Genomic DNA, 20,256 nt, shown 5'->3' with positions numbered 1-20,256 from the left:
GCTGCCAAGACCACAAATACAAAGAGCAGACTTAGGTGAGATGCATTTCCACACCGAACATGAGGGTGTCGAGGACAGCGAGTCTGTAACTGTCCACTGTCATCTAGACGGTGACTCTAGGAAAGAAAAATGTCCCTGATACGCTTGTTAGAGACCTAAAAGGAGAGGTCATGACTGCTTCAAAGGAAAGGCAATGGTAGCAAAAAGCAGCAAGGGCTGCCTCATCGTCCTCCCTTTGCAAAGGCCTGGCCTTGACCCTAGGAAGCCAGGCCAAGGCTCCACGTCCTGCCCTTGAAAAGCCCTGTGTTCGCGGAGAACCTGCTGGGGGCACCGGTAACAGCCCATCCCCTGCGGAAGGAGGACCGGTGAGTGGGCCTGTGATCAGAAAGAGAAAAGGGAAGACGGCTGCCTCGGGCTGCCCGGAGCCGAGGCCAGTTCCATTCTAGAAGGCGAGGGCATATCGTCTTAGACATTTTCTTCTGTGAGGACCGATGGAAGGAAAGGCTCAATATACAGACAGCTTCGTCTGCTGGGTGAGTGAGGGGAGCCCTTGAGGGTTCTGGTGGGGTGGGGTGGGTGGAGGGGAGACACAGGGTTCCCAGGGGAGTCAGTGCGCTGCTGGCCAGCGGGGAAAGGCAGTGGGAACAATTCCTGCATCCGTGAGTTTATCTCTTGGTCATTCCAACATTCCAAGTCTTTGTGTTTTTTTTTTTTTAAAGGGTCATAGGACCCTCACTGCCAAGGGTAAAACTGCACACTGACTAGGCCCACGAACAGAAAGACAGACTCTCACCCTCCCTCCCGTAAGGTTTCCATGAAGCCCTGCGTGCAGGCCAGGGAACTCAGGGAGCGTCCTGAAGGGATCCCCTGTCCCAAAATGGGGTTGAAAGAAAAATATTTTGCTCCTCTTCCAGGAATGCTGTCAGGCAGGAGGATGGTGAATGTCCGTTTCCAAGAAAACAGGAAGGTTTATGCCGAGAACCATAACCAAAGCAACCCCGGGAGACCCCCAGGGAGAGTGGAAAACGGGAGGGAAAAGGCAGTGAAAGTTACGTTCCAGAGCAGGAATGGTTAAAGGCACAGAGGCCGGGCTGGTACCTTGCTGGTGTGGCTGGGACCACAGACAGGTGCAAAACTCAAAGCACCAAACGAAGTCAGGAGAATTGCCAAGGCTGAGAGGATGAGACAGGTCAGTCCAGCTAGAATTCCAGGGACAATTCCCCGTGGAAACTTCTCATGGACAGGGCGGGAGCCCCCAGGGCGTACAACGCAGTCCCAGCTGCAAGAATGTCTGAGCTACAACAGGCATCCGTCCATTCTCCAAGTAAGAGAGTAAACATGGTCCCAAGTCTTGTACTCATCTTGCATTTCCACACACTTGGCTTGACGGGCAAGAGATGAGGAGGCGTGTCGCTCCCTCCCAGAGCCCTGCAGACACGCGCTGACTCAGACGCCGATGGAACTGCTTCCCTTGCAGTAGCTGAAAGGTAAGAGCGTCTCCTCTCTCCTGCCTCCAGAAACTGGTTCCAGAGATTTCTTCATTTCTCTCCCGGATGACCTTCATTTGTCCTCAGCAGCATTTACAATAGGCAGTTCTGTCCCTGCACGGGAGGCAGGCTCTTTCACGCGTAAACCTGCATGTTGCTGCGTGCTGGCTCAGACATATGTGTCCCTGGTCCCCGCGGACCTCCTCCGGCACCCCCAGGAGTGGGGCTGGTGGTCACATCTGACCAGTCAGAAGCAGAGTGGGGCGACGAACTGGACCACTGGTCAGGAGACTCTGGGGATGGGGTCAGGTAGGGATGCTCCCCCTGCAGGTGACCACTGTGGCTGGGCGTTCGCTCGGCGGCATTGGAGGAAGCGTAACTATGCTGTGAAGGCGGGGTGGGGTACTTGCCCACGGAGGCTGGGAAAGGGTGGTAGGTAGGGAGGATGGTCTGAACGACCTGCCCGTCCTGCTGGGGCATCACGGCAGCGGGGAACGCCATGCTGGGCAAACGAGCCATTTCTGGAATCTGGTACATGGTGGGCATGGGGCCTGCAGCAGCCGGAGGGCAGCTGGACTGAGGCTGGGGCGCCCCGGCGGGTTGGGCAATCCCACCTTTGATCAGCTGGAAAGTCACGATGGGGGGCAAGGGCTCCCGGGGGGCGGTCATATGCTTCCCTTCCGGCGGCCTGCTCTGAGGAGCTATGCCAGGAGGGGTGCCCTCAGCTGGTGCCAGTACCATACCAAACATCTCATTGTACTGGCTCTCATTCATCTCCATGCGGTTCATCCAGTCTGCCGGGACAGGGACCGGATGCAGCCTACCCACGCTCCCCGCACTGCCACTGCCTGGGGGCACCATGTGGTGGTGGGACAGCAGCTGGCTCACCGAGGGAAGCACAGTGCCGGGCCCGTGGGCCAAAGGCTGGATCTCACGCAGGTTAGAGAAGGACAGTGCATGCTGCGCGTGGACGGGGGCGGGGGCCGCGGCCGTGGCCAGCATGGAGTTGGGCGAGGCCTGTAAGAGGCCTGGGGAGGTGATCATTGGGGAGGAGGTGGTGTCGGAAACGTAGGTGTGAGGGGACTCGAGGGAATCGACGGGGGACAGAGTCACGGAGCTCTCCGACAGCTGGGCCTTGTCACTCAGCGACTTCTTCCTCCTGCCACCCTTGGCCTCCTTGGCCTCCTTGGCCAGGTTAGGGAGGCTGGTGGGCACGGCACTCTTGGCGTTGGGCCGCCTGGGCTTCTTGCCCATCGGAGTGTGTTTGAGGCTGAGGAAGGAGCGGTTGGGCCCGCAGATGACGGGGGAGAGGGCGGAGGTCAGCACGGAGCCCGGAGGGCTCGGCGCCACGTTGTACTCGTCCAGCAGGCGCACGATGTCGTGGTGCATGCGCTCCCGAGCCACGTCCCGGGGCAGGCGGTCCATGTGGTCTGTGATGTCCCGGTTGGCAAAATGGTCTAAGAGGATCTTGGCGGCCTCGTAGCTCCCCTCCCGGGCAGCAAGGAACAGAGGCGTCTCCTCCTGCAGGGAAGGCCCACGAAGAGCATAGTTGAATGACTCTTGAGAACAGAGCAATGTTTCTCCATCCTTTTACTATCACCCGCCCCCCCTTAGACATTTCCCCCCAAACTGCGTCCCTGCATGAAATTTTAATGCCACTGATAAACTGTCTCTCTAGCTACGTGCTGAACGGACATCTATGCTTCAGGCGAAATAGTACGATTATGTCACTCCAGCCCAGGAACCAATTTTGCCGTTAGGGCAGTGTCTCCTTAGGTGGGAATGTGTGAACTCAAGCGTGCCGCTGAGGCAGAGCGTCGTCGTAAAAGAGCACTGAGCTCATCAAAGTAGGCGAACGAGTTAGAAATAAGCAAGGCAGCAGGGGAGAGCCTAAAGCATGCGTGGAGCTGGGAAAAAGGGAAACGTAAAAGAAAGCGGAAAAAGGACATGCACGAGGAAGAACTAAAGCAGGAGGAAGGGAGAAGATGAGCCAGAGGGGGAAGCCTGACCTGAAACTCAGAGGAAGAAAAGCAAACAGGAAAACACCTGGTGTCCAGGAACAGAGAAGAAGAGCAGCAGGAAAGCAAACAAGAGAAAGGAAGTGAGCAAGAGCAGAGCAGGGCACAGCAGAAGGGCCGTCAAAGACGAGAGAGGCAGTGAGGCTGCACCGAGTTACGTGCAGCACGGCCTGCAGCAGGCTGAGTACCGCGTGGGCAGAGGCTCCACCCCGGCCCTTCCCTGGGGGAGCCCGATGCCCTTCCTCAAGCTACCGTCCAGCCTGCTCCCACCCCTGTCTACACTGATCGCCGGCGGAGCTGTGGGAGACAGGGAGGCCTCAGGTGCTGGGCGCTGCTGGGCCAGCCCTCCCGCTTGGAGCCCAGACTGCACCTTGTTGTCCTGCATGTCTCGGTTGGCCCCATTTTTCAGCAGCAAAAGCGTCGCCTCCACGTTGTTGACAGCCGCTGCCCAGTGAAGAGCAGATTTTCCTGCAAGAGAAACGTTCGTGTCAGCAGACTGCGCAGAGGACACGTCCCGCTCCTCGCATCAGGAAGTCAGTTCCCTGTGGGGTCCAAGGACAACTCCAAGTATTCCCTCCTTTCCTCATTCTAGGAATACTGCGTGCAGGCTGCTCTGCCTCCAGAGGACCTCCGGGGATCAGGACCATTTGTCTGTGGTGCCCCCGCCCTCCACAGGGCAGAACCGACCCTGCTGCACCGAAGACAGTATTTATGTATGACACGCCAGAATGTATACTTAGGACCTCTAACGGTGCCCCATCCCAGGGAATCTGGTGCTCAGACGGCCTCATGAGAGTGGCAGGCCAGGCAGCTTACACAGGCAAACCTTTCACAGACCTGCTTCGAGGCCCTGAACCCTCCCTAACAATCCCTTCCCATCTTCATCCATGCACCTCCTAATGGCTCAGCTCTCCAAGCTCAATATGTTAAAAGAAAAGACTGGATGGACAAACGAACCTTCAGTGGGTCTGGACCTGAGACAGGTCTTTAAGGATCAACAACCCTCCCCCTTAGAGGATGCTCTGCAGGTCAGAATCCCAACACCTACCGTGGTCGTCCACCGCGTTCACGTCTGCTTGGCAGTTGATCAGCTCCGCCACCATCCCCTCCACAGCCAGGCGCGCAGCCAGGATCAGGGGTGTGGTGCCGTCATTCATCCTGGCATCCAGATCAGTCACCCGGTTGCGGATCAGGATCTGGAAGGGAAAGTACAGGAGAGAGCGTCACCTGGATGAAGAATGTAATGATGCTGAGAGAAGAACCAAGGGCATCGTAGTGGAGGCCACGCTGTGAGTTCCTGGAGGGGAAGAAATGTCTTGTTCTTTTTGTGCCCGAGTCTCTACCAGGATCTATCAACAGATGTTTGTGGAATGAATGAATGAATGAACAAACAAACATGTGCTCAAGACAATGGCTCCATGTAAAGTGAAGTCCCACTACTTTCTAAAGAAAGAAGAGGGATGTGGGAAAATACCACCACCTCCATCACGGTGCACAGGATGCTTCCAATCTCCTCAGAAGGGTACCATACGAGGACACCCAGGAGCACACTGTGACTCACGTAAAGAAAACCACAAAGGAGCCCGTGGAAGCCCACGTGGCCAGGTAAACCTGTAGGCAGAGGCTGACACTAGCAAAGGCTTCATCACAGGCACCACTCCCCTCGATCTGCTCATCTGGGAGGCATTCTGGCTCCTCAGAAAACCACGTGATTCACACTCAGAGCACTGCTGTCGGCTCTATCGCCACCTGGCTCCAGACAATGAGGTCAGTTTGCCTGCCTCCCTTTCCCGGCTTTCCCATCTAGCCAGCACGGCTCGGCCACCTGCTTTATTCTCGGAATTACTGAGTGAGTGTAATGGGATGCCAAGTGCCTTAACAAAGATAAGACACCACGGATCATGTTCTTTACCTGGAAAACACCTTGGGCATCAGCTGCCACTGCAGCATGGAGAGGGCAGCGGCCCATGTTGTCCTGGGCGTTGGCGTCTGCACCTGCGTCCAGGAGACGCTTGGCGGCATCTGCCCTCGAGTAGCGTGCGGCCAGGTGCAGGGCCATCTCGCCGGTCCGGTCTGTCTGGGCCTGGAGGCTGGCCCCCTGGTAGACCAAGTCTGTGATGATGTTGGCGGACGAGTCCTCTGCGTCTTCATCTTCCTCACTCATGTCTGAGCTGCCTCCTCGGAGGGAAGCCAGCATCAGTGGGGTGCACCCATCTGCAGGAAAGGAGAACCCGCGAGCTCAGGAGGAGAAAGGCACTCGTGTTCAATGAACCCCGCTGCCGGAGAGCTCCACATGAGTCACGTTATTCGACTGGGAAGAATCCCTGTGCTTCTGGTGACACTGGCCACCTGCTCTTCCTCTGGGAATGGCCCCCCAGTAAAGGGTAATGATGCAGCAAGATGGGTTCTTCTTGAAGTTAAACGAGCTTTCTGAGCAAGTTTCTAAGTGCTATGTTATTTTTAAATGGACAGTTTAAAATATTCAGTGTTAATAGAGCTACAGGCACCCAAGTTTCAGCTAAATGAATTCTCCATCCCTCTGCTTTGATATGATTTTTCTGTTGTTCTAAAATCTATCTCGTCCTAGCCGGTTTGGCCCACAGACTGAAGGGTTGCAGGTTCGATTCCAGTCAAGGGCACGTACCTTGGTTGCAGGCTCGATCCCTAGCCCCTGTTGGGGTACGTGCAGGAGGCAACCTATTGATGTGTCTCTGTCTCTCCCCCTCCCTCCCATTCTCTAAAAATCAATGGAAAAAATATCCTCGGATGAGGATTAATAAAAAACAAAACAAAACACCTCAACCCCACCCCCAAAACACGAACAAAAAAGTAAATGAAATCTGTCTCATATAATCAGCCCACGTGTTCACAAGCATGCTGGACGTGAAGCGGTGTGCGATCCTCCCCCGTCTGCTCCTGTGAGTTCATGTCTGTGTGCCTGAATTCCTCAAGCATTCATCTCCTCATGCTGACTCAGCGCCTGGGAAACCGGCTGGGGGCACGTCACCAAGCAGGGCAGACACGGGAGGGACAACATAGAACCCACGCAGGCGTGGCCTCGGGAGGGGACGCTGGGTGCTGACCTGGGCCCCGGACGTTCACGTCCAGCACGTCCACCTCCTGCTCCGCCTGCGGGGGCGTGAGGGCCAGCGACGGGGTCCTGCGGATGTCTGCGGCCTCGAGGTGCTGCTGAGTCCATGGGCGTCGATCGATGGGGTCGTCTTCTGAGAGCAAAGCCTCGGCTTCAGCCTGCAAGGGGACGGCACGCCGGCTGTGAAGCTGCCCACCACCAGGAGCTGCGGACGAAGCTAGTCCCGAGCCTCCCGCCAGCTTCCCCTCAGCCCCGCCTCTAACCCTCAGATCTGCATCCATGGCCACCTCCCAGTTCCTGCTCACCTGTCCCGGTCACCGTCCAGCTCTCCCACCTCCACCGCCCAAACTCTAGCCTCAGCCTTAATACCTGACGTGTCTACCTACCGAACATGCTATTTATAGGCCCCCAAGGTGCCATTTCCTTGCTTCTGGGCATTTGCTCATGGGAGAGACCCTGTCTGCCAGGGTCTCTCCCAATCCTCTGATGAACTCCTACCACCCCTTCAAATGACTTTGGATTTAATTCCTCCTGTGGGTCCTGAAGAGCACTCTGCTCACCTCTCCTTCCTGATCACGTGCTGGGTGCTCCCGGGCGCCTGCACCCCAGTCTCTACCATTAGATAAACTAAGGTTCCCGAGAACAGGGGCCACGCCCTTCCCAGGGCTGCCTCCCTGTGCAAACAAGTGCCCGGCACAGAGCAAGCGCCCGGGAAATATTTGTTGACCAATAATTATTATTACAATTTTAAAAGCAGCTGCCTGTTACTGAATATCTAGCATGAGATAAAAGTACTGCTGAATTTAATCCCCACAACAACTCACAGAGAAAAGTATTATTAATATCCCTTTAACAGCATTATTTTACAAATAAGGGTAATTACATACAAGGAGGTTAAATAACTTGCCAGCTACCAAGGAGCAGAGTTTTGGACTTGACTCCGACTGTGCTCAGTGCGTGCCGGTAATACTCAAGGTCCACCTCCTCATGCTGATTTAGAATCCCCACGGGACGCACACATGTCCCAGCCACGTATAGCTATGGACCGATGGCCTCCCTTCCCACCTCAGCCCCAGCCCAATCCAGCTCTTACTTCTAAATGGCTTTAGTTCCTAGGTCCCCTAAAGCCGATGGCCACTAAACCCCCTAAATCCGATGGCCACTGGCTTCCTCACTGTTAATCCACCCTCCCTTCCAGAGGGGAAATGCCCGACAGAGCAAGGGCGAGATGGAGCCAGCAGGAAACTGGATTTACACACCTCAGTCCTTACTCAGCTACCATCTATGGCACTTCAGGAAGAAAGCAGGCTTGTTTTATTATTCTTAGAGTTCTTATTGAAAACATACATAGGTCACCCAAGGCGAGCAATGACCTAGAGATCCCTGCCTTTCATGACAACCTGAGATAGCCGTTGCCCGAGCAACGTATAAAGACGATCACTCCCATTTGGGACACTCCTGCTCCCAAGGACAGAAACGGAAATGTGACCCGAGTGTGGCCGATGGTGGCCGACTCACCTTGGCTTTCTTTGGCTGGGGCCCTTCATCGTCGACCCAATGCTCACTTGTTCCAGAACCAATCAGGTTAGCCTCTGAGACTTGCGTTGAGAGATTTCTGATAGCCAGGACAAGGAAGGGAAAACAAGAGAAGAGGTATATCATTAACGGATCCGGAGGATTGCAATACCTGTCCCACCAGGACACACTCTCATCTCTATACTCGCTTTGGCCCACAAGGATGGGCAGCAATTTACGTTCCTTTACTTGAGTAAACATCCTTTCTTTCCCGCTGATCAAGAGCTTGCAACAAAGATGTGTCTTGCCCTGGCTGGTGTTGCTAAGTGGTGAGAGCACTGGCCCACATACTAAAGGGTCTCAGGTTCGATTCTGGTCAAAGGCATGTATCTGGGTTGCAGGGTCTCTGGCCCGGTCAGGATGTGTGTGGGAGGCAACCAATCGATGTGTCTCTCCCACATCCATGTTTCTTTCTGTCTCTCTCTCTCCTCCTCCCTTCCACTTTCTCTAAAAATTAATGGGAAAAGATATCCTTGGGTGAGGATTAACAAAACAGACCATAAAGTGTGCCTCAACACAGAAGCTGAGCACCAATGCGACAGATACAGTACAGGTCGGAAGCACCGGCCTCTGACTGCTATTTCACAGCTGCTCAGGGTGCACCCAGAGTGTGGTCATGTGCGGTGATGTGGCCAGAGCTCAGAGTGAAAGACATCACCCCACACGACCTTCCTGCCTGCTTTAGCTCTGCTGATCACTGCTGGGAGCAGTGGCTGCTGGCAAGCCGGCTTACTTCAGCCCCACGGCATCCTGTCCCACCGGCTCGCGACGCTTGTGATTGCTGGACTCCCGGCGAAGGGTGAAGCCTTCGGGCAGCCAGAGGGAGCCGTGCTTACGCTTCCGTTTTGCCATGATGACCACCAGCAGCAGAATGAACAGGATGATGACAACAGCGACGGCAAGCAGATAGAGCAGCGGGGTGCGTTTGGGACTCAGGGATTCACCTGGAAGTGCAAGCGACAGGAAAGGTGCCGATAAAACATCGACCTCCACACACTCGCTTTACGTTTACCCAGAGGGCCGCTGGGAGCTCCCAGCCCCCAAAACAAAGAGCTGCACGTTGAGGAGTGTGCCCTTCCCTTCTGTCCCCAGGTGATGCCCCCCATACCTTCCCCCAAAGCAGTGCTACTCACTGACGACAGACACGAGCGGGTAGGACAGGGTGCCCTGGATGGCGTGAGAGGCCAGAAGAGCTGCGGCTGCATCCGTGGTCTTGAAGCACTGGTCTGAATCTTGAACACACTGGCGGTTGTCGATTTCCAGAAATACCTTAGAGCTGCGGGTGCCCAGGGGAAAGAGGAGAAAGGGGAAATGAGTGAGGGAGGGCTGTACGAGCCTTCCTTGTCTCCTTCAGTGTCGGCCTCTGTGGTGCTGCCTCTTCCAGAAAGCTCTCAGAAATTAAAATATTTCTCCTCCAGATCCTACACACTGATTCCTGCCTAGGGCATGCCTCCCCTTCCTGGGCTGAGTCCAAGCCTTCTGACTGAGGCAACACACAGCTGAGACGCCAACGATGGATACCAGAGAGAAGTCCCGCTAAAGGGGTGTGAAGCGACCTGGCGAGAGGTTGGGGAGCCCAGCACCTGAGGAGGCCTCCCTGCCTCCTGCCTCCTGCTCACTGTCCCCCTTTACTCTTAGACGTAGATCCTGGGACCGTGCGCCTGTTTTACCTGGTGGGCTGTGCTATTTGTCTGGGCTTTGCATTTTCACGGATTATGTTACGACTTCCTCTGTGTATCGAAGTGCTCAGATTTATAAAATTAAGCTTTAAGAAGCTCAGAGCCCGGCCGGCATGGCTCAGGGGTTGAGCGTCAACCTATGAACCAGGAGGTCACGGTTCCATTCAGGGCACATGCCCGGGTTATGGGCTCAATACCCAATAGGGGGCGTGCAGGAGGCAGCTGATCAATGATTCTCTTTCATCATTGATGTTTCTAGCTCTCCTTTTCTCAAGTCAATTAAAAAAAAAAAAAAAAAGCTCAGAAACCAAAAACGTACCCAGCCACCTCCTGGTCCGGATCCTCAGGAAGGGACCTGCGTGCCAGCCTCTGCTTCTTCAAGGCAGCGGGCTTCTCGCCGTAGTAGGGGTAGACCATGAGGTGCCCCTGGGGGTCCCGCTTGATGCGCAGGTTGGTGTGCAGCAGGGTGCCCAGGGCCCGCAGGAAGCTGCGCGCGTCCTGCAGCAGCTGTTCGGGGGGCATCAGCACCACGATCACCAGGGTGCCCTCAGCCAGGTTCTCCGGCCGGTCAGCAGCGCAGTCCAGCCCGTCCCAGCCGCACTCCTCGCTGTTGCAGCCCTGGTCGCAGTGGTCGTCCCGGAAGTGGTCTGCGCAGTACTTGTCGTACCTGGGCAGGGAGGCAGGCCGGGGGGAGGGGCTCAGACGAGGCTGCAGCTCCATCTGGTTTTCCACTGGGAACTACTCTGGGTTTTTCCTATCCATCTCCTGTGGCCCAGGTCAGGTCCCAAATGCCCCGTGAAGCCTCCCCTGGATCTCCCGCCCCTGCCATCGTAGAGCACAGAGTCTGCACCACACGGCTTCAGCAGGCGCACCCTGAACGAGAGACAGCACGAGCTCACTGTGCCACACGGGCTAGGGGCCCTGGCAGCTCCTCGTGTTTTTAAGTCAGGTGTACAAACAAGATGGAAATCGACCTGCCTCGTGTTTCCTCTATTTCTGTCTGCACCGCCCCTGGCGAGGGAACCAGGGGTTTCAGAAGTAAAGGTGCCTCTCGAAGGTGCCTCCAGAACCTGGACACATAGCTCCAAGCCATCAAGACCGTGTCCATATGGCCTCTATGCTTCCCAATCCACACTGAATCACAGCTATGGAAGGTGGGCGGGGAGCTGTGTGTCCCGCACAGGAAACCACATCTAACTTGTACAGCCTCTTTCAAATACTAGGAAGAGGAAATCGAGGCCCAGAACCTGAATGCTGCACAGACCACTTCACGGGCACTCCCCTCCCCGACTCACCCCGGGGCAGTCACACCATTCGGCACAAGCTGCCACGCTCGCTCAGCCAGCGCTGAGGGTCAGGAAGCGCTGGGTGTGCTTTGGCAATTTAACCCCTGGGTCTCAGTTCCCTCACCCGTGAAAGACCACCACCAACACCCAGGCCTCACCAGGCTGTGGAGAACGCATCAGAGGCAATGAGACGGGACAGCTAACGGGACAGTCTCCCTGTGAACCACAGAGCGCCCCGTAGCTGCAAAGCGAAGACCAGGAGGGGGCCGCACGGCCTGACCTAGCTCCGCTTCCCGACAAACCCAGCTGGGAAAGGAGTGGGGTGAGCAGGCAGAGGTACAGACCTTTCCATCCGTCCTGCAGGCAGGTTACGTGAGAGGCTGCCTGAGAGTGGCCAACGCCACTTCCAAAAGGCATTTCCCCAGGAGGTCACGAGAGCAGCAGGTGAGAAGGCAGAAATAGGCAGAGAGAGGGTGGCTGTGCAATGAGCATCCCTGGACCTCTGCCAGCCAGGCAGCGCCCCGGGCGGCGTGCGGTGGGACGAGGCCGACGCCAGGGAGCAGCGGGCCTCTGGCACCAGTCTGAAAGCAGAGGCGGGTCGGGCGGAAGCGCTGGAGTGGTTAGGAGCAAGAACAGGAAACCGAGGTGTGTTAGTGACAGTCTCCCTCAGCTTCGAGGGACCGGGACCCTTACTTGCACGTCTTGCTGTTCCCCTGGCACTCAAAGTTGTCGAACAGGCACTCGGCCGTGTTGCACAGCTCGTCGCACTGGTTGTTGATGTAGTCCCAGCAGGGCAGTGGGGAGGAGCAGTTGGCCCAGGGGTTCTCCATGGTGAGGGAACAGTCACCCCCGTCCCACTGGCAGGCGTGGCTGTTGCAGGCCTCATCGCAGACGCCGTCCCGAGCTTTGTCGGCACAATACTGGCTGTGACAGGTGGCCGGTGGGGTGCTGGTGGGGGCTGTGTGGAGCTCGCAGCGGCTGCCCCGGAACGGTGGAGGGCACTGGCAGGAGTAATACGGAGGCTGGCGCTGCGGGAGGCAGCTTCCTCCGTGCTGGCAGGGGCTGCTGGCACAGCCCAGCTCGCACTCCTGGGGGTTGGGGCAGAAGCAGCGGGGCCCTGAGGGCGTGTGGACACACTGCTCCCCTCGCCTGCACTTCACGTGTCCACAGCTGCTCTGGCATCTCGCCCCGGAGAACCCCTGCGGAAATCAGTGAACAAATGAGGATGGGGGATCGGTTCTTGAGGGCACGTCCCATTTCCCCTCCCAAGCCTTCGACCACACCGCTAGGGAGGCAAGGGCGAGACACCTGGCTAAGATTCCTCCACGCAGCCAACTGGGCCAAGTTGCAAGAAGAGACCTCTTCAAGTCAACCTATGGGGTGATGTGGGTTCTCCCCACGTAAGATCACGTCCAAATTAAGTCCACAGGTCGTGATGGGACAAGAAGCAAGTGGCATTGTATCTGTTAGCACCTTTCCTAACCATCATTCCATCGCTTATGTAAGGCCTTTGGGGAGTGTGAGAATCGCTTCAGGAGTCCTGGGTAAATACACGTCCCCATGTCAGTCATCCCTCCACTTCCTGCGCAGCCCCGGCCCAGGCGCCTGCAGAGGCTTCCCCTCGGTGCCTCCACACAGTGGTCTCTGCTTTAGGGAGGTTTCAGCCTCTGCCAGCGGCAAAGGGGTCTGCACAGCAAATGGCTAAAATCAGGCTTCCTTCTAGTTTAAGAAGCAGCTGGCTCCCAAACAGCCCCTGTGAAGGAACGCAAGCGAAGTTGTGTTTCCAACCAACTCTGCCCCGAGCTGGGCAGTGAGACCACTTCCAGCGCAGCCAGAGACAGCAGTCCTCTCTGCGGGGAGCACCCCCCACTGTGTGCAGGGTCCCTCGGTGCTTCCGAAGACCCACAGGCGCAGAGTAGGGCGCTCACTGTCATTATCCTAGCTCTACTCAGAAAACCCAAGCACTTCCTTCTAAGGGAGCTGGAATGGAGAACCCTCCCCCACAAGAAAGCCCCCCTGCAGCGTGGGGAGACCAGGCTAAGCTCGGCTCGGTCAGACTGTATGAAGACAGTGTGCGCCTTCAGAGGGCAACACGGCACTTACCGGGGGACAACGACAAATGAAACCATCAGGCATGTTGCTGGCCACGGCACAGGTCCCTCCATTCAAGCAAGGCTTCTGGGGACACACATCGACGAAGGTCTCACAGTGACGACCTCAAAGCAGAAAATGAAAAGGAGCTTTAGGAGGCAGAAGTAAAAGTTACTGAGCAGAGCCCTGGGAGGGTGTGAGCGAGCCCAGGGTCAGAGGTCAGAGGTCAGAGGTGGGGTGGGAGGTATGAGCTCTCAGGTCTCCGCCAAAGACAGGGAGAAGCACGCGCTGACCTCAGGGTGCCTGACCCACCCCCTCACCTGTCCCATCTCTACTACAAGCACGCCTGGCCTACATTCCCACCTGACTCACAGAACAGGACGGATATGAAAAGTGACTCTAAAACCATCAACAAAAAAAGAGAAAAGAAAAATGACACAGCTTTTTAGTGAAGGCATTTAGCTTTCATAAGCCAAAGGAAACAGTTAGCAAAACTGTTCACTGCATTTTGTTAACATCGTCTACTTCTTAGGAAAGACTACCCCAGACCAATACATATAAATGCTGATTTGCAATTTATAGAGAATTTTCATCCATAACATCTTTCAATCATTTTTTTAGCCTTTCTGAAGCCTGATTGGCGCTGCTTTAAAATAAAGCTTAACTTTCCAGAGCTCATTTCCCCACTGGTAGTTTGCTCGGAGGAAAAGTGCTCTGTGGATGGATGCTGGTGATGAACACCACTGAGCTGTGCACTTAAAAATGGTTAAGATGGTAAACTTTATGTGTATTTTATTGCAATTAAAAATGTGATTTTGGCCCTAACTGTTTGGCTCAGTGGATAGAGCGTTGGCCTGTGGACTCAGGGGTCCCAGGTTCGATTCCGGTCAAGGGCATGTACCTTGGTTGTGGGCACATACCCAGTAGGGAATGTGCAGGATCGATGTTTCTAACTCTCTATCCCTCTCCCTTCCTCTCTGTAAAAAGTCAATAAAATATATTTTAAAAAATGTGATTTTGCTCAACTACTCCCAACATTCTATTTATTTTTTATCTCTGCTACATAAATGTATATATACTACATATGTGTGTATATATATACTATATATATAAAATCAATGTATAGCAAAAGAGAAAATGTAGAGATTGTAGACTGACTATAAAATCTATGGAGCACAGACCTAAGAAGAAACTGGGCCCTGACCGAAGCTGGTCTAGTTTTCCTGCCTAAGAAAAGTTCCCTTGGGTCTTAGCGGGCCCCATGGGCCCAGCCTCCTCCTGGAGAGGCCTCACCTGTGAAGGCGCTGCGGCAGACGCACAGGTAGTCGTTGGTGAGCTGTATGCAGTCCAGGCTGCCCTCCGAGCTGCAGGGGTTGGACAGGCACTCGTTGATGTCCCCCTCACACCGCTCTCCGGCAAAGCCAGGCAGGCAGCGGCAGCTGTAGCCCCCGATCTTATCCACACACTGACCACCATTGAGGCAGTGGGGCCCCCTGGCACAGTCATCAATGTTCTCTTCACAAAGCAGGCCTGGGGGAGAGGAGAGCGAGAATTAGGACCGTTCTGGGAACCCTGCTCTCCAGCAAGGGAGGGCCCCCTGGCTGCCACTTTGAAATCAATCCATTCCTCCCCTCCATCTGTGGTGGGACCTCTTAGGTCGTGCAGGGCAAAGTACATTCTTGATCCATGACAGCCACCATCCTTCTGGGGACCAGTTACAGCAAAGGAAAGAGTATGCTTAGGGCTTCAGAGGTGCTCTCCACGCAATGACAGTCCCCAGGGAGCAGCTGGTACTGTGTGTCTCACCCGAGAGACGAGGACACCGGAGCTCAAGAGAGACTTGGAATTGGTCGTTAATTTATTCATCCTGATTCAAAATATAAAAACTGCTCCAAAAAGAACATAACAATAACTGCATAGACTACAAGCAGGTAAAAATATTGGTAAGAATTGGGACTAAATTTTGAAAGACTTTTTTAAAGTTTCATATCCACTGACTATTCTTCTGGACAATGGTTTAAGTGTGCTAGTTTCTTATATTAAAAAACAGAGGGGGAAATATCCTGTTGAGAGCTCAAAGGTTATTTTATTTAAAACAGAACTCATTTAATGTACAGTAGATGCAAATGAGCCATCCAGCAGAAATATCTGTAAACACTTTTGAGAAAGGAACACAAGAAATCAATGACTATTCTAGAAATGACCCCATAAGCAACGAAAAAAACTACAAAAGAAAGGAGAACAGTTTTGAATTCCTACTGCTTGAATGTGTAGCGTACACAAGTGTAAGATGTAGTATTAAAAAGAGAGAAATGTAAGAAAAGACCTCATTTTCAATAGCAACAGCAAAAGATAAAATATCTACGAATGTGAAAACTTTAAAATAGTCATGCAAGACACATGAGATGAATAAATGAAGATTCCTCATCATAAAGATGTCAGGTTTTTCTATACACATTCAGAAATATAATGTGATCCCAATAAAAATACCAACAGGATTTTTAAATAGACAGTCTGATGCTAAAGTCATATGGAAAAAAAAATAAACTATGACCATAGCCCAGAAAACTCTGGAAAAGAAGATCCATAAGAATTAAAACCTCTAGGTTAGTACTGATAAATTCACAGAGCAAAAAAGGAAAGTCCAAGAAAAACTCCCAAATATGCAGGGGATTGAGAATTTGATAAAGGTGCCATTTCAAATCATTATATAAAGATCAAATGTTCAGTGAATTCTCTTGGGAAAATCAGTAGCCGTTAGGAAAAAGCGAAATGGTTAGCCACCCAGCCCCTCCCTGGGCTTATGAATATCGGCCAATAGTTTTCATCCATTCATTTCCCCACCTTAGGGGGACAAGACTTGGCAGGTTTAAAAAAAAATACATCAGCTGGTAAATGTGAATTATTTATTCAAGAGGCCACTGGCTGTTTTCCCTCGAAGCTCCAAGAAATCTCGCCACCAGGCTAATGTTGTTGCAAAATTCTATGATTTCCACATTCTGTGTTTCATGGAACATCAGATGTCAGCAAGACCCAGACAGCACTAAGGACATGAGTCAGAACCTCAGAGCCAGGCAAGAGACAAGAGAATGAAACGGCCGAGTTACCAGAATTCAGACCATTTAATGTCTGATTTTTAACACCCTCCCCCCAACATTAAAATTGCATTTGTAACTTAGAGAAGGCCCTGGACAGAGAATGGACAAGGCTGATTTCCTACCGCGGGTGCCCGGCGGGCAGGAGCACTTGAAATGGTTCACCAGGTCGACACAGGTGCCCCCGTTCTGGCATGGCTGGTTCTGGCACTCATCCACCTCGTACTCGCAGTTGACACCCTGGTACCCTGGGACGCACTGCCGGGGACAGACAGAAGGATAAGAAATATGGGACCATCATTAGAAACAGACCACGAGCAAATGAGATCTGGCACGATACCGTGACCTCTGCCCCCCATCCTGGCTCCCGCATGTTTCTCTGACATCACGCCCCTCCCAACCAACATCCTGTGCGGGGCTCACTGCCGCCCACCAGCATCGACCTCTCCCGCTGAAAAAGCCGCCATAATGGATGGCAAGGACTGGATACCGAGGGATGTCTCAGACAGGACCCCTATGCAAAACGCCTGTCCCTCCTGTGGGCGGGTTGTCCCATCTTTAAAAGATGCATTCCCTTGTATGTGATGAAGATGCTATGACTCAGCCAAGTAGTCTGTGTGGATGGTGGTAAAGGTATTGCCTTTATTCATCTCCAGGTTCAGGCGGTGAATACTGGCTCTGAATGTTAAAACGAGCAGAGGCAACCCCGGGGAAGTGAGATGGTTCCAGACCTCTGAAAATATCTTACTACAGCTACGCTAACTTATGGCACAGGGGACTGAAAGGAACACATTTATACTTTCACAGGAAACACTGGAATGGTGCTTGGTTAAAATTTGTAAAAATAAGACGTATGCAACTAAATTCAATATGCTAGTGTTCACAATAGCTGCACCATCTTCCGGGAGGTCTCTGCTGTGTGCCTGCCTCTTACTCACCTCACATCGGTATCCACCAATGAAGTCCCTGCAGGTGGCTCCGTGCTGGCAGGGATTGGACGAGCACTCGTCCAGCTGCTGCTCGCAGTAGCTCCCGGTGTAGCCCAGGGGGCACTGGCAGTGGTGCGAGTTGCCAGCATTGATGCAGACGCCCGAGTGCTGGCACAAGCGGTCGGGGGTCAGCCCTGGGGAACCAGAGGAGGAAGACACGTCACAGAAGACACAGGACGTGTCAGGTTCAGACCAACTCTGAGCAAACTAATCAAGCCAGTGGGCACATTGCATTTTATTCCCGTCTAATTCAGGGCCCTGACACCGGATATGTGTTGAAAATAAACAAGCCCTGAAAATGGCACATGCCTTCGTTTCACTTAAAATAATTTCTTGTTTTTATGAAACTATAGTGACATACAACATTATATGAGTTTTAGATGCACACCATGATAATAATTCATATATATATATATATATATATATATATATATATATATATATATCATGATCACTATGCTAAGTGTAGTAACCATCTGTCACCATACAAAATTATTATGATATTATTGACTATATTCCCTAAGCTATAAATTACATCCCCATGACTTTTTTTATTTTATAACTGGAAGTTTGTACCTCTTAATCCCCTTCATGTTTTTAACCCACCACCCATCCGGCAACCATCAGTGTGTTCTTTGTATCTATAAGTCTTTTTCTTTTTTAGGTTCCACATATAAGTGAAACCATATGAAAAGACAACCTACTGAGTGGAAGAAGATATTTGCAAGTCATATACCTGATAAGGGATGAATACCCAAAATACATAAATAATTCATATAACTCAACATCAAAATTTTTATTTTTAAAATGAGCAGAGGACCTGAATAGACATTTCTTCAAAGAAGACACAGAGATGGCCAATAGACATATGAAAAGATGCTCAAGATCACTAATCACCAGGAAAAGGCAAATTAAAACCACAATGGGATATCACCTCACACCTGTCAGAATGGCTATTATCAAAAAGTCAACAAATAACAAGAAATAACAAGTGTTGGCACGAATGTGGAGAAAAGGGAGCCCTTGTGCACTGCTGGTGGGATTGTAAACTGGTGAAGTATGAAGGTTCCTCAAAAAATTAAAAATAGAACTACCATATGACCCAGCGATTCCACCTCTGGGTATTTATCCAAAGAAAATGAAAACACGAATGTGAAAAGACATATTCACCACTATGCTCATCACAGAATTATTTACAACAGCCAAGCTAAGGAAGCAACCTAGGTGTCCACTGACAGACGAGTGGATAAAGAAGGGGCATACAAGTACATTTCTTTTTGGGAATCTCTCAGCCTGTTCCTCTGCCCTTTCATCTCAGGCCCTTTCGCCAGAGCCTTGCCCACCCCGTACTGCCTGCCCTCCCCTCTCAGCCCTCAATGACAACGCCTGCCCTAAATGCCGCTGGCCACTCAATACTTCAGGGAATGGCCCTTGGGCCCGAGGGGCAGAGCTTACCTCTTCCCTTGGCCGCCACCTCACAGGAGACATTGGGCACGTCACAGTAGGCACCAGCCCACCCAGGTGGACACAGGCACCAGGAGTGCGCTTTTTCCTGGATGCAGGTGCCTTTGTTTTTACATGGAGACCGACTGCAGAGGTTCACCAGGGTCTGAAACAGAGGCACACACACGTCAACACCCACACCCCGGAAACGAAGAGAACAGGTTACACTTCCTTTTAAGAAATCAAAGAAAAACATGTTAATTTTTTCCAAAAGCCCTCACCCACTCTGCCAGCGTGGCTCAGTGGTTGAGCATCCACCTATGAACCAGGAGGTCACGGTTTGATTCCCGGTCAGGGCACATGCCCAAGTTGTGGGCTTAATCCCCAGTGCGGGAGGCAGCAGATCGATAATTCTTATTACTGATGTTTCTATCTTTCTCTCCCTCTCCCTCCCTCTCTGAAGTCAATAAAATGATATTAAATAATAAAAAAGCCCTCACTCAAGCCTTAAACTAGATCCAGTGTTCTCAAGTAATCATTTCATATAGTCCAATTCCTCTTAGCTCTGCTATTAAACAGTTCTTACCAGAGAAATTGAAGGATTTGAGGGAGCCCAATAGGTTAAGCTATTCCCTACATCATGATTATGTCTGGATATAGGGTCACGTTGTAGGGCTAGAAAGCAAGAGTCAAACTGTCAGATAGGTACATGTCTCCCTGTGCTAATCCGGTGCAAGGAATCCACGAGGGTCTCGAGCAAACCTGTCTGTGCTGAGCATGATCTTAAAGCCTGTTAATAAGCCTAAAAGCTGTCAAACAGCTTGTTTTGAGCGGAGAAAAATCAGGCTTATGAAAAAGTGAGGCAAAGAGTGCCAGCGGACTTGGGCCTTTCTCCATAGTCCCATGTGGCCTCTGGGAGAGGGGCAAGTTCACAATACAGGCGGTGTGTGAAAGGAGGGGCCGGCGGGGGGAGGGCAGAGTGCTCCACCAGCATTTATAATCTCACACCATGAGAATGCGCAGAAACCCAACGAGGATGTCCCCCGACCCTCAGAATCCGCAGCAAGCTATTTAATATGCAGAGGCGGTAATATCTGCACGTCCAGCATGGACAGAGCTTTACTGAATGGCACCTGTAAGGCTCGTTAAATGTGGCCGTTCTTTCCCAAATTCTTTAGAGTTCTGTGATGCTATCATTTTGCCACGGCTTTAAGAGGTAAAAGAGCATAAAATGACACAAAGGGCCTGGTATGCAACCTTGGAAGAGTTGGCCTGTCCCTTCGGGACTTGGTTTCTCCGTCCATGAAATGAAAGGCTAGACTAGTTGGTTCTGAGGGGCCCTTCCTAAGAGTCCAGAAAAGTGTACACTTAGGGATTTGCATTTAAAAGATGTGTGAATAGCTTGGCTTGAGGATGTCACAACACTGTAAGACCTGACACTTATCCCCTTAGATATTATATCTGACCTTTATAAAGTTTTAATTTTTTTAATTGTTCTTTTT

At 52.4% G+C, this 20,256-nt stretch overlaps 1 protein-coding gene across 1 annotated transcript in view; it reads right to left on the bottom strand.

Annotated features, from left to right (window-relative positions):
• Window positions 1-541: 541 nt before the first annotated feature.
• Window positions 542-20,256, bottom strand: part of NOTCH2 (notch receptor 2) — a 126,709-nt gene continuing 106,994 nt past the window's right edge. Inside the window, exons 20-34 of the mRNA XM_079761326.1 lie at window positions 18,767-18,920; window positions 17,261-17,445; window positions 16,448-16,580; window positions 14,521-14,757; window positions 13,240-13,352; window positions 11,830-12,335; window positions 10,170-10,517; window positions 9,305-9,447; window positions 8,905-9,115; window positions 8,115-8,211; window positions 6,589-6,754; window positions 5,418-5,719; window positions 4,554-4,701; window positions 3,876-3,973; window positions 542-3,008 (exon numbers count right to left, since the gene is read on the bottom strand). Of these exons, the coding sequence (XP_079617452.1) occupies window positions 1,623-3,008; window positions 3,876-3,973; window positions 4,554-4,701; window positions 5,418-5,719; window positions 6,589-6,754; window positions 8,115-8,211; window positions 8,905-9,115; window positions 9,305-9,447; window positions 10,170-10,517; window positions 11,830-12,335; window positions 13,240-13,352; window positions 14,521-14,757; window positions 16,448-16,580; window positions 17,261-17,445; window positions 18,767-18,920 (4,227 nt within the window). The 3' untranslated portion in view covers window positions 542-1,622. The remainder of the gene's footprint in view (window positions 3,009-3,875; window positions 3,974-4,553; window positions 4,702-5,417; window positions 5,720-6,588; window positions 6,755-8,114; window positions 8,212-8,904; window positions 9,116-9,304; window positions 9,448-10,169; window positions 10,518-11,829; window positions 12,336-13,239; window positions 13,353-14,520; window positions 14,758-16,447; window positions 16,581-17,260; window positions 17,446-18,766; window positions 18,921-20,256) is intronic.

The sequence above is a fragment of the Cnephaeus nilssonii genome (genome assembly GCF_951640355.1).
Source record: "Cnephaeus nilssonii genome assembly, chromosome: 21".
In the NCBI taxonomy this organism is placed as follows: Eukaryota; Metazoa; Chordata; class Mammalia; order Chiroptera; family Vespertilionidae; genus Cnephaeus; species Cnephaeus nilssonii.
This window is presented reverse-complemented; position numbering and strand designations above follow the sequence as displayed.